Here is a 15,841-nt window from a genome sequence, read left to right on the forward strand (position 1 = left end):
GAACTAATAATAAAAAGGAAGTAAAGAACGAAGAATAAATGGGAAGTTGAGGAGAAAAGGAAAAAGAAAAAGGAAAACGACAAAAAAAAGAGGGGAAAGGAGAAATTTGCGGGAAGAAGAGGGAGGAAAAAAAAAGAAACATTGGGCGAAGAGAGAAAAGGGGAGAGAGGAGGGAGGAGGAAAGGGGGGGGGGGGGGCAAAGGGGGAGAATAGAGGGGTCCCGTAGGCTAAGGGGAACATGTGGTTGGATACGAGTGTATAGGCCTCCACTGCATCTTCGTGTAGGCCTATTGCGGGGGAGGAGGGAGGGAGGGAGGGACAGAAGGGCAAGAGGAAGGAAGGTAGGGAGAAGAGGACCGACAGTAAGAGGAAGGAGCGATAGAACAGAGGAAGAGCGGAGAGAAAGGAAATAAAAGGGAGGACAGGAAGAAGATAAGAGAAGGGGAAAGAAAGGGAAGAAGGGGGTGGGAGGAAGAGAAAATGATGAGAGAAACAAAGAGGAAGAGAAGAAACGACACATGAAGAAAGAAAGGGAAGTGGAGAGAATGAAGGAAGGGGAAGAGGGGGAAGAGGAGAGAATGAAGAAAGGGGAAAAGGGGAAGAGGAGAGAAGGAAGGAGGGGGAAGAGATGGAGAAGAGGATGAAGGTGGGGAAGAAGAGAGAATGCAGGAGGGGGAAGAGGAGAGAAGGAAGGGGAAGAGGGGAGAATGAAGGAGGGGGAAGGGGGGAGAATGCAGGAGCGGGGAGAGGAGAGAACGAAGGAGAGGGAAGAGGGGAAGATGAGAAGGAAGGAGAGAGAAGAGGGGAAGATGAGAGAAGGAAGGAGAGAGAAGAGGAGAGGTATTGTGTGAAAGAAGAGAAACGAAAGAAGCGATTAAGGAGAAAGAAACAATTGAGGAGTAGAGAAAAAAGCGAATGAGGGAGATGAGAAGGGAGAGAAGTGGAAGGTGTTAGGTATAAGCCTACAAGAGGGGAGAAGAGGGGAGATAAGAGGGGAGACGAGGGTAAACAGGAACGATAGTGAATAATAAGAGGCTTAAGGAGGAAATATACGACCACAACATTGTTTAAAGAGGCCCAAACAGATAAAGGGGAAAGAGGAAAAGAAAATAAGAGGAAAAGGTGAAATAAAGAGGATGACTAGAGAGAAACGGGGAAAGAGGAAAGGAAAAGAAGGGGAATGAGATAAAGTGTAATAGAGAGGGAAAGAAGACCACACAGAGAAGGAGGGAAAGAGGAAAAGAGAATAAGAAAGAGGAAATGGTGAAATAAAGAGGAAGAGACCACAGAAGAAAAGGAGAAAGAGGAAAGGAAAAGAAGGGGAATGAGATAAGTGTAATAAAGAGGGAAAAAAGACCACACAGATAAGGGGAAAGAAGGAAAAAAAAGAGCAAGGAGAAAGGAGAAAAGTGAAATAGAGGAAAAAGACAACAGATAAAGGGAAACGAGGAATGAGAAAAAATGTAATAAAGGAAAGAAAAAAAGCAATGAGAAAGAAGAAAGTGAAATAAGAGGGAAAAAACTCAAACACGTGAAGGGAAAATACAGGTAAAACAAAGAACACAAGCAATATTAAAAGAAACAAGATTGAAATAAATAAAACAGTATAAGAAAAGAAATAAAGGGGAAAGGGAAAAGAAAACAAAATCAACTAAATATCGCTGAGGGAAGAAAGGAGAGAAAAAGATGCAGGTGAAAAGAAGGAAAAGGACGAGAAAAGAAGAGAAGAGCCAAGAAAGAGGAAAAGGATGAAGAGGAGGGAAGAGACGGGAGGGGAAAGGTAAGAAGAGGCGGAGAGAAGTTGAAAATGGGAAAAAAAAAGGAGTGACGAAAAAGAGGGAGAGAACACAAGAATATGACAACCAGGATGCCGAGGGGAAGAACAAGGAGAGAGAGAGAGAGAGAGAGAGAGAGAGAGAGAGAGAGAGAGAGAGAGAGAGAGAGAGAGAGAGAGAGAGAGAGAGAGAGCACTCAAATAAAAGCAGGGTGGAAAGGTCAGGATCCAGAGGGAGAGAGGAAGGTTCATATGACCTTTTCTGCTCGCTCTCTCTCTCTCCAAAACGGATCAACCATAAATAAACCACAAAGGACAAACACACACACACACACACACACACACACACACACACACACACAAAAATAGTAAATAAGAATCAAATAAATAAAATCGTAGGATCACAAATACAAAAAAAAATCATACGAAAAAGAAAAAAAAATTAACGTGGGAAAAATATCGCAGGAATACAAACATAAAAATCACAGGGAAAAGCAATATAGTCGAGTGCGTCGGTTTGTACATGCGCACGGCCAGGCTGATCTTGTTAGTAAATCACACGAAACTAAAATAACGAAAACGAATCCCGAAAATAAAAACGAAAGGGTGTGCGGGAACAGGGAAACAAATAAACCATCAATCACCAAACGCCGAACTGCGGTAAAACAAAAAAATAAAAAAATAAAAAAAACGAAAAACCTAAGAAAAAAAATAAGGGAACAAGCAGACATATATACAGGAAATAAAACCAGCACTATTAATTTTCTTCATACTTTTCTCCTCCTCTTCCGTACTCCTCTTACTTCTCTTCCAGCACATTTTTTCCTCTCATCATCATACCCTCACTATTTTCCTCCTCCTCCTCCTGCTCCTCTTCCGTACTCCTCTTACTTCTCTTCCATCACATTTTTTCCCCTCATCATCATACCCTCACTATTTTCCTTCTCCTCCTCCGTACTCCTCTTACTTCTTTTCCTTCACAATTTTTTCCCCTCATCATCATACCCTCACTATCCTCCTCCTCCTCCTCCTCCTCGTGGTCTTAGTACTCACCCACATAGTACTTCCTCCCCTTCTTGGGCTGTTTACACTTGGGCTTCTTCTGGATCTTCTTGATGGGCTTCTTGTGGTGCCGGCCTGCTGCGGGGGACAAGCAGCACAAGTGGGCAGAAACGGGGGGCGAGGTTAGTAAGGGGACCGAGGGGAATAGGGATGGGAAACTGCAAGAGATGTTAGTAATAGCCTAGTGGGGAATGGAGATACTGGGTGTGATGTTCGTATTAGGGATAGGGGGAGAGATGGGGGTGATGTTAGTGTATGGGAAGAGGCTTTGGGGAAAGGGGATAGACTGGGAATGCTTAGTATATGAGAAGGGGAGAGATGGGGGAGGGGGGGAGGAGACATCATACAGATTGGGGGTAAGGGGCGACGTTAGAATAAAAGGCATGGGGAAAAGGGGAAAAATGGGGTGATGTTAGTATACAAGGGTTAGGGGAAGGGGAGAAGGGGGCAGCACTGAATATTGGGGCTGTGAGGAAGGGGAAAGGGCAACAAGGGGGCGCTGTTAGTACAAGGAAAGGGGGAATGGGGAGAGATGAGAGGCTGTGAGGGATAAGGAAAGGGGAGATGGGGTGAGATCAGGGGCTGTGAGGGACAAAGGAAGATGAAGGGGTGCTATTAGTATTGGGGCATGGGTAGGGGATGCTGAGAGGGAGGAGTGGGTTGGAGGAGTGGGTTGGGGGAGTGGGTTGGGGGAGCGGGGCGAAACGCGAAATCGGAATGAAGTTAAGAGAAAGAAACTCCTTGGTCGGGTGCAGAGAGTTGAGGGAAGTTTCACAGCTGCCGCCGGGGATGGAAAGTTCTGACGGCTCTCCTTCGTTTGGGGCGGCGCGAGGGGTTTAAAGTTTATGAGTCACATCGGGGTACAAACTGCTTGGATTAACCTTTGAGGGAGTTGGCTACGAAATAAGCAACCGTTTCTTTGGGCTTTGAACTTTATCTATGCGGCTCCCAGAGAGAAAATTCTACTTTTTTTTTTATTTTACAACCGTTTCTGAGGGCGATAAAATAAGACTGGCAAGGTAAGCATCGTAAAACTTCAATGATTCAACGCTTTCCTTAGACGATATAAGACGACAGCGAAATTAAATATACGCAAGTTTTCATAATGCCACGGTATAGAAAGACAGCCAAACAAAACATGCTTCTCCATTTTCAATAACGCAACCCATTCTTTAAGCGGTACACTGACGCAGATCAAGAGCTTTATCAACAGGGAGGGATGGCAATATCCTCCTTCCATAAATAGATCATACTACGTAATCTTTTTCTAACTCAACACTTTTTGGAAGCATAATGACAGATCCAATGACTTCAACTCCATGGAGGGAACGCAATATTCTCCTCGCATAAATAACATAGAATACAAACTTCTAATAATCCAATCAGTATAATAGACTGCACGCGGTTTGCTGGGAGGGTAGAGGGTAGCGAATGCCTAGCGGGTCAGAGGCAAGAACAAACACATGCTATCTAATAGGAGTGGCCATACAGGACGCGGGCAGCGGGTAAGCTTGGAGGAAACCGCTACCCTCGTATTAGATAGCATGTGTTTGTTCTTGCCTCTGACTCGCTAGGCATTCGCTACCCTCTACCCTCCCAGCAAACCGCGTGTAGTGTGGCCGTACCCTAAGACCTTCATCAACAACAACGGGAGAGGAGAGGCAACACAACATTTCCCATAAGAAAAAAAGTCCGTAAAACAATAAACTCCAAGACCCAGGTAGCGGCGGCGGGCTGGGTCATGCCGTGCTCACCTTTCCCTGCACTAATTACTTAAGGTTCCCCGTGGACAGGTAGGCGCCTCCCGCGAGCCTTACCTGCAGTGCCGCCGCGCGTACCTACACACGGGGGGGGTTGGGGTGGGGAGGTGGGGGGGTTACATGGGGGAGATGGGGAGGGGAAGGACAATCGTTTAAGGTCAGGATGGATCAGTGGCAAAGGCGTGTATTCAAGTCAGGAATTCTTGATGTTGTAACCATTGATTATCTTTTTTTTTTTTTTTTTTTAGAACTCCAGTCAGCTGTTACTACTAGAGTCTTTGTTGGCTGAAGGAGTGGAATGTATGTTATTTGAACTACTGGGAAGTCTGTTACATAAGCTTCGATTCCTGTCTTGAACGCCACGTAACTTCTTCCAAATGGCATGCCTGAGCCGTTAAAATGTTGGACTTCCGTTTGCATAGGAACATGAATGCGAAGTCAATGAACACATGACTGCAGAAGTAAGGTAATCATCAAGTACAAATGAAAATGTTCAGAATGTATCTCAAATTACTGTTTATACAAGACTGATTAACAATTGAAATATGAAGCTATACGATGAATATTCTCTAAGTTATTCATGTGATTCACTCTAAATACATATTAAAACCCTACACGATCAATATTCTTTAAGTTCATGTGAATTACTCAGTACTTGAAGAAAACAATGCTAGTAAAAAGATAATAAAAATCTATTTGTTTATGTAATTTACTCACCCAAAGACAAATTAAGAAAGGTACGTGATTAACATTTTTAGTTAAGCTCAAGAAAACATTATTAAGACACCAGCAGTTATATTACACATTATACAACCAGAGTGGCAATGTTGTTGTAGTGACTATATCAACACCACCAACAACATCACCACCATGACCACTCTACTACAACACCTGACCCTCTTCCCCGTCATCCACCTGTCCGTCCGTCCGAGTGTGCGTCCGCCAGCACGTCGCCACAGCCACACTCACCTGGCGGCCGCTGACACGACACATTGATTACCTTTCGCACAGGTGTGGTGACGTGGCCGAGGCGGAACGTCGATACTCGCTGCTTTGGCGGTTTATCTCTATTATTAATTTTTATAACTCTTCTGTCAGAGGTTCGATACCGGCTTGTTTTCGTTCAGTTTATTTTCCTCTTTCATTCATTTCCATAACTTTTCCATCCGAGGTAATTCATATATGTTCGCGTTGATTTAGTTGATACACACACACACACACACACACTAGGCCTATACCCACGCACACACACATCAAACCATCACCACCCAAAAAACATTGTGTGTGTACCACCCACTTTTAATTATCCAACATTATTCAACTAGACACAGTGTTGGAAAAAAATTGTGCCTTAAAATATATCATAAAAGAACGCAAGCCGATTTTAATCTACGGAATCTTCCACCCACTTTTCATTATTCAACTAGACAGTGGCGAGAAAAAATGGTCTTAAAATATATCATAAAAGAAAGCAAGCCCGTTTTAATCTACGGAATCTTCCACCCACTTTTCATTACACTCGCCTTTGCTTTCCATTCTCCTTCCCACCCACCCATGATCTGCCTCCCATTACACAAACCCACCCCTTCATTCATTCACCTTTTCCTAACTTACAAACCCACCACCATCTCCTCCTCTTACATAAAACAACCACACTCTCATTACACATATCCACCCAATCATTCACCACCACCACCACCTCTTACACAAAACAACCATCACACACTTCCATTACACATATCCACCCATTCCCTCACCTTTTCCCATCACACAAACCCAATACCATCACCCCTTACACAATATAACCACCAAGTACATTCATTCCCTTACACCATTCCATCTAATCAACCCATCACCATTGCAACCTCCTCTCAAATTATCCGATACCCATTTCCCCTTTCTTATACAATACTACCTTCGCAACCCAGCAACCATCACTCACCTACCATCTACCATTCCATCTGCCCAACCCATCACCACCACGATCAATTCCACCCACTTTCCTTCTACGATTTCTTTCCCCACCACATCTATTACCATGACAATTTATATCTACCATCCCATCTCCCCAACCCATTACCACCACAGCCACCATTCCATACACTATTCCAGCTCCACTCCATCATCCACCACCATAACCTACTTTCCTCTTTTCCCACACACACTATACCATCTGGCCTACTACCCATCCTCTCCCTCTCTCTCCACCTTCCTCCTCCCCACGCAGTAGTCTCCTAAATGAGGGTAGGACACGCTAGGAACTCTCAAAGGACACTGACCCTCCACCACAACCACCACCACCACCACGCCTAATGCAAGTTTATACACTACCACCACCACAACCACCATCAAGCCTTTTATATTTACGACGCTCCTACATTACGGACTAACCAAAACACGGTGATTCGGAACACACACACACACACACACACACACACACACACACACACACACACACACACACAAAACAGCAACATTAACACATACACATATACGCGCACACACACCCATGCCACACTAAAATAAAGAAATAAATACCTCACAAACAATCAACAAAACTCACCACCATCACCACTATCTCGTACCCTCAACACCATACAGTATACACGCACACAACTCCACATACATATACATAAACACGCACACTGGTACCATATCTTTTTTTTATCAGTTTTAAAGGGAAAGACAGACAGTTCAAGGGCAAAACAAGCATAAAACAGCGAGGTATTTTTGTTTGCTGTTTTGTTTTTGCCGTGAGCTGTCTCCTTTAATGGGAAAAAAAAAAAAAACACCTAACGTACCCTCATCACAACCACATCAAACCTAACACCACCACACATTACCAAGCAGAACACACCTAACGTACCATCAACACCACATCAAACCTAACATCACATCACCAAGCAGAGAGCACATCAAACATACCTTCATCACCACCACCACCACCACCACACCACAAACCTAACATCATCACCACACAGAGCACACATCAAACATACCCTCCTCACCACTACACCACATCCCTAACATCACCACCACACACAACACCACGCTGAATAAATGAACACCACCACCACCACCACCCCGTTACCTGTATGGACTCCGCGCTAATTAAAGGTGCGCAAAGGGGGAGTGAAAGGGAAAGTGGAGTTGGGGTTCAGGTGAAATATTTGATAAGGTTCTCCTCTACCTGCATACACCTGTTGTTGAGCTTACCTTTGTGTGTGTGTGTGTGTGTGTGTGTGTGTGTGTGTGTGTGTGTGTGTGTGTGTGTGTGTGTGTGTGTAAACCTGTTGAGATGTATTCGAGAAGGAAACATGGAGAAAGGAGGAAACAAAGGAAACTTGAAAGGAGAGGAAGAAGGAAGAAGGGAAAGGAAAGAGGAAATTTACGTAGATAGAACTGGAAAGGAGGACAAAAAATGACAGAGGAATAAGAGAGGGGGAGAAGGAAGAAGAGGAAATTTAAAAGGAAAACTGAAAAGGGTATAGGAAGGAGGAATAACAGGGGAATAAGGGAGAATGGGAATGAGAAAGGGAGGGGAGAAAAAGCTATGAAAAGGGTGGCCAAAAAAAATATACGAGGAAAAGGAGAAAAAAATTAAAGGGAAGGGAAAAAGACCAGAAAAAAAATAAAGGGATAAGGAAAACAACAGATAGAATAGAAAAAAGGAGGAAAACTAAGATAACAGGAAGGAAAGTAGGAAAGACAAGTGGTTAGGAGAAAAGAGAAGAATGGGAAAAGAGAAATGGGAAGGAGGAGGAGGTGGAGATTAGAGAAAGAGGGGGGGAAACCAAGGGAGAAATGAGAATGGGAAAAAAAAGGGGAAGGAGGAGAGGGGAGAAAGAAGGGGGGGAGCGAACCAAGAAGGCATAGATCGAAGAAAATGGAGATAAAAGGAAATGAGAAAAAGCGATGATGAATATTGATAGAGGCGGAGGAGAGTCCCTTGTGGCTGATGGAGGAGGACGAGGAGGGAGGGAAGGAGGAGGAATAAGTACACGAGGAAGATATTGAAGGGGAGGAAGATGAAGGGGAAAGAGAGAATCATCATGAAAGAAACCGATAAGAAAATGAAAAAAGAAGGAAGAAAAAAGATGGAGGAAGAGGGAGGAGGAGGAGGAACAGAAAAGGAAAGAAACGAGAAAAGCAAAACAAAAGGAAGATACGAGAAAGAGTAAGAAAAAGGAATGAGAAGCAGAGAAAAGGAACGCAGAAGTGAGAGAATAAGGTAAAAAGGAGAAAGAAACAGATGGAGGAGGAGGAAAGAGAAGGAACAGAAAAGGGAATGGAGAGAGGCATTTGAGGTGGTTTACTTATTCCCTCACGACAGGAAGGTAAGGAGGCAGGGTTCTTTTGTGTTGTTGATAAATCATGTAAATTTTGGGAGACTTCCGATATTCAGGTGTATTGGGTGGCGGTGGTGGTGGTGGTGGTGGTGGTGGTGAGGGTATACGATTTTAGTTAACTGCAGTGGCGGCGGCGGCGGTGGTGGTGGTGGTGGTGTTTTCCCAACTTTCCTTCGTTATTTAAGCTTTCCTCATTTTCCTATTCCTCCTTTGTTTTCCTTATTCCTTCACATTTTTTTCAGGTCTTTTTCCCCTCCTTCCTCCCCTCTATATATTTTTCTCCTTTTCCTCTTCTATTATTTTATTGGTGTAGCCGGGAAAACAAATACATACCTCAATCTCGTATGTATGGGGGAGATAACACTGACTGGTGGTGGTGGTGGTGGTGATGGTGGTGGTGGTGGTGGTGGTGACAAAAAATTAGAAGAGAAACAGTAAAGTGGTGTAGCAAGGAAAACTAATGCATACTTCAATCTCGTATGCTTGGGGGAGATAACATTGACCGGCGGTTGTGGTGTGTGGGCGAGAGAGAGGAGGGGTTGTGTCTGCCGCAGTGAGCGTCTGGGTGTGAGCGCGCAGGGAATGGCAGGTGTCGGGCAGCAGCAGGTGGTAAGTGGAGAATTGGGGAAAAAAATGATAAAACAGGGTAGAAGGTAAGGAAGAGAAGGGAAGGGAATGAAACACGGCGTAAGGAAAGGGTGGGAGGGGAAAGAGGTAAGGCAAGGGAAGGGAAGGAAAGGAAAATATGAAGGAAATAGGAAATGGGAGAAAATGAAACAGGGCAATATATAGCGAAAAATGGTAAAAAGGAAGAGAAAGAAGGAAAAGTAAAAGATGGGTACGAAGAAAAGTTTGTAGGTAGAGAGGTAAGGAAGAATGGTAGGTAAGTAGGTAGAGGTAGGTAGGAAGGAAGAAAGCAAACAAGAACAGCAGAGTAGGAAAGTATGAATGAATGTAAGTCGAAATGAAGGAACCAAGGAAAATTAAAGGGAGGGGAGGAGTGAAAGATACCAGCGTGGCCGTGACCCTGGCCAAGGTCAACGAGGGGAGGGAGGGAGGGAGGGGAAGGGAAGAGGTAGGAGCCTGGCATGATTGGATTGATCGAAGAAGACACGAAGCTCGCAAAATTATTTAAACCTGCACACACCACCACCACCACCATCACCATCACCACAACCATCACCACAACCACCACCATCACCACAACTAAGATAACCACAACCAAGATCACCGCAACCAAGATAACCACAACCAAGATAACCACAACCAAGATAACCACAACCAAGATAACCACAATCCTCATCACCACAACCACCATCAACTACCACCACCAGAAAAAGAGAAAAAGCCAAGATCAAGAAGAGGAAAGATAGGATGAAAAATAGACGATAATGGTAGACACAACTGTAACCACAACCACTACAACCATCATCAGGAAAAAGATAATAGGAAGAGAAGAGACTAAGAAGAGAGAGGAGTAAGATCGGAGGAAAAACAGACATCAGACCAGGTAGCAACAAAGCAAAAATAGAAGGGAAGTAAAAATATAAGTGGAAACGTCAAAACGAAAAAAAAAATGTCAAGCAATGGCAGAAATACAACCCGGAAAAACAAATATAAAAAAGAACGAAGAAAACCTGCAACGCTAAAATTAAAACAAAAAACAGCAGTGCTTAAAGACGAACAGCATCGAAATTAAAAGCAACAGATATAAAAATGAAATACAATGGCGAATGAACTACCGAGAATGCAGGAAAAAAAATTGTTATGATCTTCCTGCAGTGGTCATTACAAGAGGAGGAGGAGGAGGAGGAGGAGGAGGAAGATGAAGAGGAGGAGGAGGAATGAACGAGGGAAAGAGAAAAAAGTAAAATGACACATAAGGAAAGCAATAAAATGACTGTATGAGAGAGAGAGAGAGAGAGAGAGAGAGAGAGAGAGAGAGAGAGAGAGAGAGAGAGAGAGAGAGAGAGAGAGAGAGAGAGAGAGAGATAAATACATTTATGGAAAGAGGAGGAAGGGAGGGAGGGGGGAAGGAGAGAAATGAAGGAGAATGGGTATATATATGTATGCAGGAGGGAAGGGAGGGAGGAAGTGGAGGGAAGGGAGGCAGGTAGTAAGTAGAGGAGGGAGGGAGGGAGGAAAAACAAATGAAAGGGTAGATATGAATGTAGAGATGGAGAGAGGAAGGGAGGGTAGGGAGGGAGGAAGGGAGAGGAGGAAGGGAGAGAATGTTAGGTATGCAGGAGCAGGAAAAGGGAGAATGTAAGCAGTAAAGTGGGGAAACGGGGAGAGGAAGTGAGGGGAGGAGGGTCAGAGGGTAGAGTGGGGAGGAGGTGAAAAGGGGGAGAAGGGGGAGGGGTCTGAGGGGAAAGAAAGTGAGGGGAGAAGAGGGGAAGCGGGGTCAGAGGGTTAAGTGGGGAGGAGGTGTAAAAGGGGAGAAGGGGAGGGGTCTGAGGGGAAGAGGGGTGAGGGAAGGGAGAAAAGGGGAGAGGGGTCAGAGGGGATGAACAGCAATACTGTGGGAACTTCTAATTGAGCTGAGGGTGACAGGTGCATATTTAAAGGGAAAGAGGTGGGGAGGGGAGGGGTGAGGGGAAACAGGGTACGGTAAAAGGGAAACAAAAGGGAGGGGGGGGGGGGGGAGCCAATACAAGTTACAATGAGAATGGGGAAGGAGGAAAGGGGAGGAAAGGGAAGGGGAAGGAAGGAGAAACGGAAGGGAAATGGAGAAAGGGGATGGAAGGAGGAAAATGGAAGGGAAGGAAGAAAATGGGAGGGAAGGAGGAAAATGGGAGGGAAGAGGAAAAACAAGGGAAGGAGGAAAGGGAAGAGGCAGAATGAAAAGAGGAAAAGGTGAAAGAGAGGAGACTGAGGAAAGGAAGAAAGGAGGAAATAGGATAAAATAAATTGTAGAAGGACTAGGATTAAAAGGATAAAAAAGGATGGAAAGAGGAAAATGGGAGGAAAGAAAAGGAGGAAAGGGAAGAGAAAGAATGAAAAGAGGAAAAGGCGAAAAAGAGGAGACTGAGGAAAGGAAGAAAGGAGGAAATGAGTAAGATAAAATAAATTGTACAAGGACTAGGATTAAAAGGATAAAAGAGGAGGGAGAAGAAGAGGAGGAGGAGGAAAAGTGCAGTGGACGAACTAACGTAAATTATAGTATGACGTGACCTGCCTTTCGTAGTGGAGGAAGAAGAGGGAGAGGAAGAGGAGGAGGAGGAGGAGGAGGAGGAAACCGGAATGGAAGGAAGGCTAGAATATAAGGAAATAAATAGGAGTGTTAGTGGATATATATGTTCAGGTGGAGTGGGTGGACTGGGTGGAGGAAGTCTGTTTGTGGGTGGAAAAAAGTGGATGGAGAAGGCAATGGTCAGTGGTGGACGAGGTATGGATGCAGTGGGTGAAGGGACGCGAGTGGAAAAGTGAAGTGGATGGGTGGAAAAAAAAAGTCTGATTTCAGTGGGTGGTGAAGTGGTATGGGTGGAGGAAGAGGCCTGATTGAAGTGGGTGGAGGAGAAAGTGGATAAATGGAAAAAGTTCAGGGGAGGTCAAGGAGGTGGTGGTGAGTGGAGTCGAGGTGGAGGTGGGTAAGTTCGTAGGTAGGTGGGCTAACTACAGGTGGAAGAGAATTGGATAGTGGAAGTAGTAGTTTCGCTGAAAAGTGGATGAATAAGTTTAGTGGGTGGAGGAGGAAGTCTAGTGGGTGAGGGTGGAGATTCAAGTAGGTGGATGGAGGTGGTGGGTGGAGCCGGTGTCTGAATGGACCAAACCACCACCACCACCCACACACACTGCATGGAATCGACCACCACATGAGAGAGAGAGAGAGAGAGAGAGAGAGAGAGAGAGAGAGAGAGAGAGAGAGAGAGAGAGAGAGAGAGAGTTAAGCAAAGAAAACGAAAGAAGACAAAAAAAGTCAAATAAAAGTAAGGAAAAGGAGGAGGAGGAGGGGAAGAAAGTGAGGAAAGGTAAGAAAGGCAGGAAAAAAGGGAGGAAAATAAATAAAATAGGAAAACTCAAACGAAAAAATAAGAAAGGGAAAGAAAGGCAAGGAGGAAAAAATATACAAGGGAACAAAGAGAAGAGGAAAAAAGGAGGAAAAAAAAAAAGAAGTGCAGAGGAAGGAAGGTCAGCGAGGTCGAAGTTTTGGCAACGTGGAGGAGGAGGAGGAGGAGGAGGAGGAGGTGGTCAGTGAAGAAAGAAGACTGCAATGATAGCAACGAGAGAGAGAGAGAGAGAGAGAGAGAGAGAGAGAGAGAGAGAGAGAGAGAGAGAGAGAGAGAGAGAGAGAGAGAGAAAGCCGCGCCCAGTGTGCATGGCTCGCTAGATCAATACCCCGGTGGTGGTGGTGGTGGAGGAGGTGGAGGAGGAGGAGGAGGAGGAGGAGAGCGTGGGTGATACCGAGCCGCCTGTTATGCCACCACTGCCGCGGCGGCCGTGAGGAGGGAGGGAGGAGACGTAATGGAGGATTTTTACCAGAGTCCAGACGGAGGAGAAGGAAGAGCAGGAGGAGGAGGAGGAGGAGGAGGTGATGAAAAAGGACTAGGAAGGATCACAATAAAACAGAAGAAAGAACAAGAGTAAAGTTATGTAATGGAAGATAATTAAAAAGAAAAAAAAAGAAGTTGGGAAGAATGGCAAAGGGAGGAAGAAAGAAGAGGAAGGAAGTGAGAAAGGAAGGAAAGGAAGAAAGGGAGAAGAAAGGAAAGGAAGAAAGGGAGAAGAAAGAAAAGTAAAGGAAGGAAAGTAGAGGAAGGAAGTGAGGAAGGAAGGAAAGTAGAGGAAGGAAGTGAGGAAGGAGGAAAGGAAAGTTGAGGAAGGAAGTGAGGAAAGGAGAAAAATAAACAGCCAAAGGAAAAAAAAGAAAGAAGAGGGAAGGAAGAGAAGGAGGAGGAAGGAGTCGTGTGTGCTCCTTTTCCTCCGGCGAGCACGTGGGTGAGAGAGAGAGAGAGAGAGAGAGAGAGAGAGAGAGAGAGAGAGAGAGAGAGAGAGAGAGAGAGAGAAGAAACAATACAAAACTAAATAACAGGAAAGAACGAAAGCAAAAATAAAAAAAACATTAAAACAAAAGTTAAAAAAAGTTACCAAAAAAAGAAAGGGAGGCGGGAGGAAGCGAGGGAGGGAAAAAAGTAAAGGGAAAAAAGGGAAGGGAAAAAATAAATGGGAGTCTTTTATTCCCATTACAGAGACGTGTCGTGTGAATAGGCAATTTAAATGTTTGTGATAACTGTGTAGAGGGGGGAGGAGGAGGAGGAGGAGGAGGAGGGAGAAGAGTAGTAGTTTAATTGAGAGGATATGGTAACTGTGGAAAAGGAAGAGAGAAAATAAAGGAGGAACTACAAGGAAATAAAATAGGAAGGAGAAAAATGGGGTAGAAGAAGAAAGGAGGAGGGGAAAAGAAGAGGAAGAGGGAGGAGAGGGTAACTGAGGAAAGGGAGAGGAAAACAAAACAGGAAAAATAAGGGAAATAAAAAAATGAGGAAGAGGAACGAGAAAAAAAGGAGGAAAAAAAGGAGAAGGAAAAGTTTGAGGGAAAAAATAACTTGAGGAAAAGGAGAAAATATACGATTACGAAAGATAAAATATAAAAGAAAGAAAAGGAAAAGAGGAAGAAGAAAAAAATGAAAGGAGGATATGATAACTGAGGAAAAGGAGGAAAAAAAACAAGGAAATAGGAGAAACAAAAACAAAAATAAGGAGGAAGAAATACGAGGGGGGGCATACAATATACGGAAATGGGAAGAGGATGAATGGAAGGAAGAGTAAGGAGGAGGAGGAGGAGAAGAGGAAGAAGAAGAAGGAGGAGGAGGAAGAGGGTTGGAAGTGGGTAGTGACAGACAGGAGTAGAGATAGAGAAAGGTGTAATACGTTCTCTCTCTCTCTCTCTCTCTCTCTCTCTCTCTCGTTCGTCCTCAACCCCCCTCTCTCCTCCCTTTCCTTCCTCTCCTCTTAGTTACCCTTTGTTTTCCCTCCCTCTCTCCCTCCCTCCCCCCCTTTTCTCCCCCTTATTCTCCTCCCTCCCCACGTTCGTTCCCTATCTCCCCAATTCTTCCTTCCTCTTCCTCTTCCTCTTCCTCTTCCTTCCCCTCCCCATATTTTGATTCACGCCACTCCTCTTCATCCTCCTCCTCCTCCTCCTCCTCTTCTTCCAATACCTCTGTGACTACCTTCCTCTTCCTCTTCCTTCCCCTCCCCTTATTTTGATTCACGCCACTCCTCTTCATCCTCCTCCTCCTCCTCCTCTTCCAATACTTCTGTGACTACCTTCCTCTTCCTCTTCCTCCTTTTCCTCTTTCTATTTACCTATCACCACCATCTCTTCCTTCTTCCTTCTCCTCCTCCTCTGATCCTCTTTTCTTCTGCCTCTTCTTCCTCCTCCTCCTCCTTCCACCATTATTATTATTTTCTTCCTTCCTCTCCTCCCTCCCCTCCTCCTCCCTCCTCCTCCTTATCCTTTTCTTCTCCTCTCCCTCCTCTCCTCCTCCTCCTGAACCATCTATCCTCTATTCTCCCTCCTCTGTCCCTCCTCCCCTCCTCCCTCCTCCTTCCTCCTCCTGAACTCCCATATAAATTCCTCCCTTTCCCTATCCTCCCTTCGTCTCCTCCCCTCCTCCTCCCCCCCTCCCTCCTCTCCTCCCATTCCTCTATAAATTCGTTCTATCCCCCTCCCCCCCTCCTCTCTTCCTCCTCCTCGTCCTCCTCCTGAACCATTCCTCTATAAATTCGTTCTCTATCCTCCCCTAATTCGTCCTCTTCGCCCTCCTCCTCCTCCTCCTCCTCCTCCTCCTCGCTTGGCTGGTCTTCCACAATTGACCATCTCCTGTACGAATTGCGAACAGATCTTTTTTCTCCTCCTTTCCTTCTTCTTCCTCCTCCTCCCTTCCTTCCTCTAC

The 15,841-nt window shown here is 45.0% G+C and overlaps 1 protein-coding gene across 3 annotated transcripts in view; it reads right to left on the reverse strand.

The window, feature by feature from the left end:
* Nucleotides 1-15,841, reverse strand: part of LOC127007761 (capping protein inhibiting regulator of actin dynamics-like) — a 96,680-nt gene that overhangs the window by 13,173 nt on the left and 67,666 nt on the right. Inside the window, exon 3 of one of the 3 annotated variants that reach the window (XM_050879044.1) lies at nucleotides 2,828-2,911. The exons of 1 other annotated variant lie outside the window; for it this stretch is intronic. In XM_050879044.1, the coding sequence (XP_050735001.1) occupies nucleotides 2,828-2,911 (84 nt within the window). Of the gene's footprint in view, nucleotides 1-2,827; nucleotides 2,915-15,841 lie in introns of all 3 variants that reach the window. One more of the 3 variants, XM_050879043.1, reaches the window with a different exon arrangement.

The sequence above is a fragment of the Eriocheir sinensis genome, chromosome 36 (assembly GCF_024679095.1).
Source record: "Eriocheir sinensis breed Jianghai 21 chromosome 36, ASM2467909v1, whole genome shotgun sequence".
Taxonomy (NCBI): Eukaryota; Metazoa; Arthropoda; class Malacostraca; order Decapoda; family Varunidae; genus Eriocheir; species Eriocheir sinensis.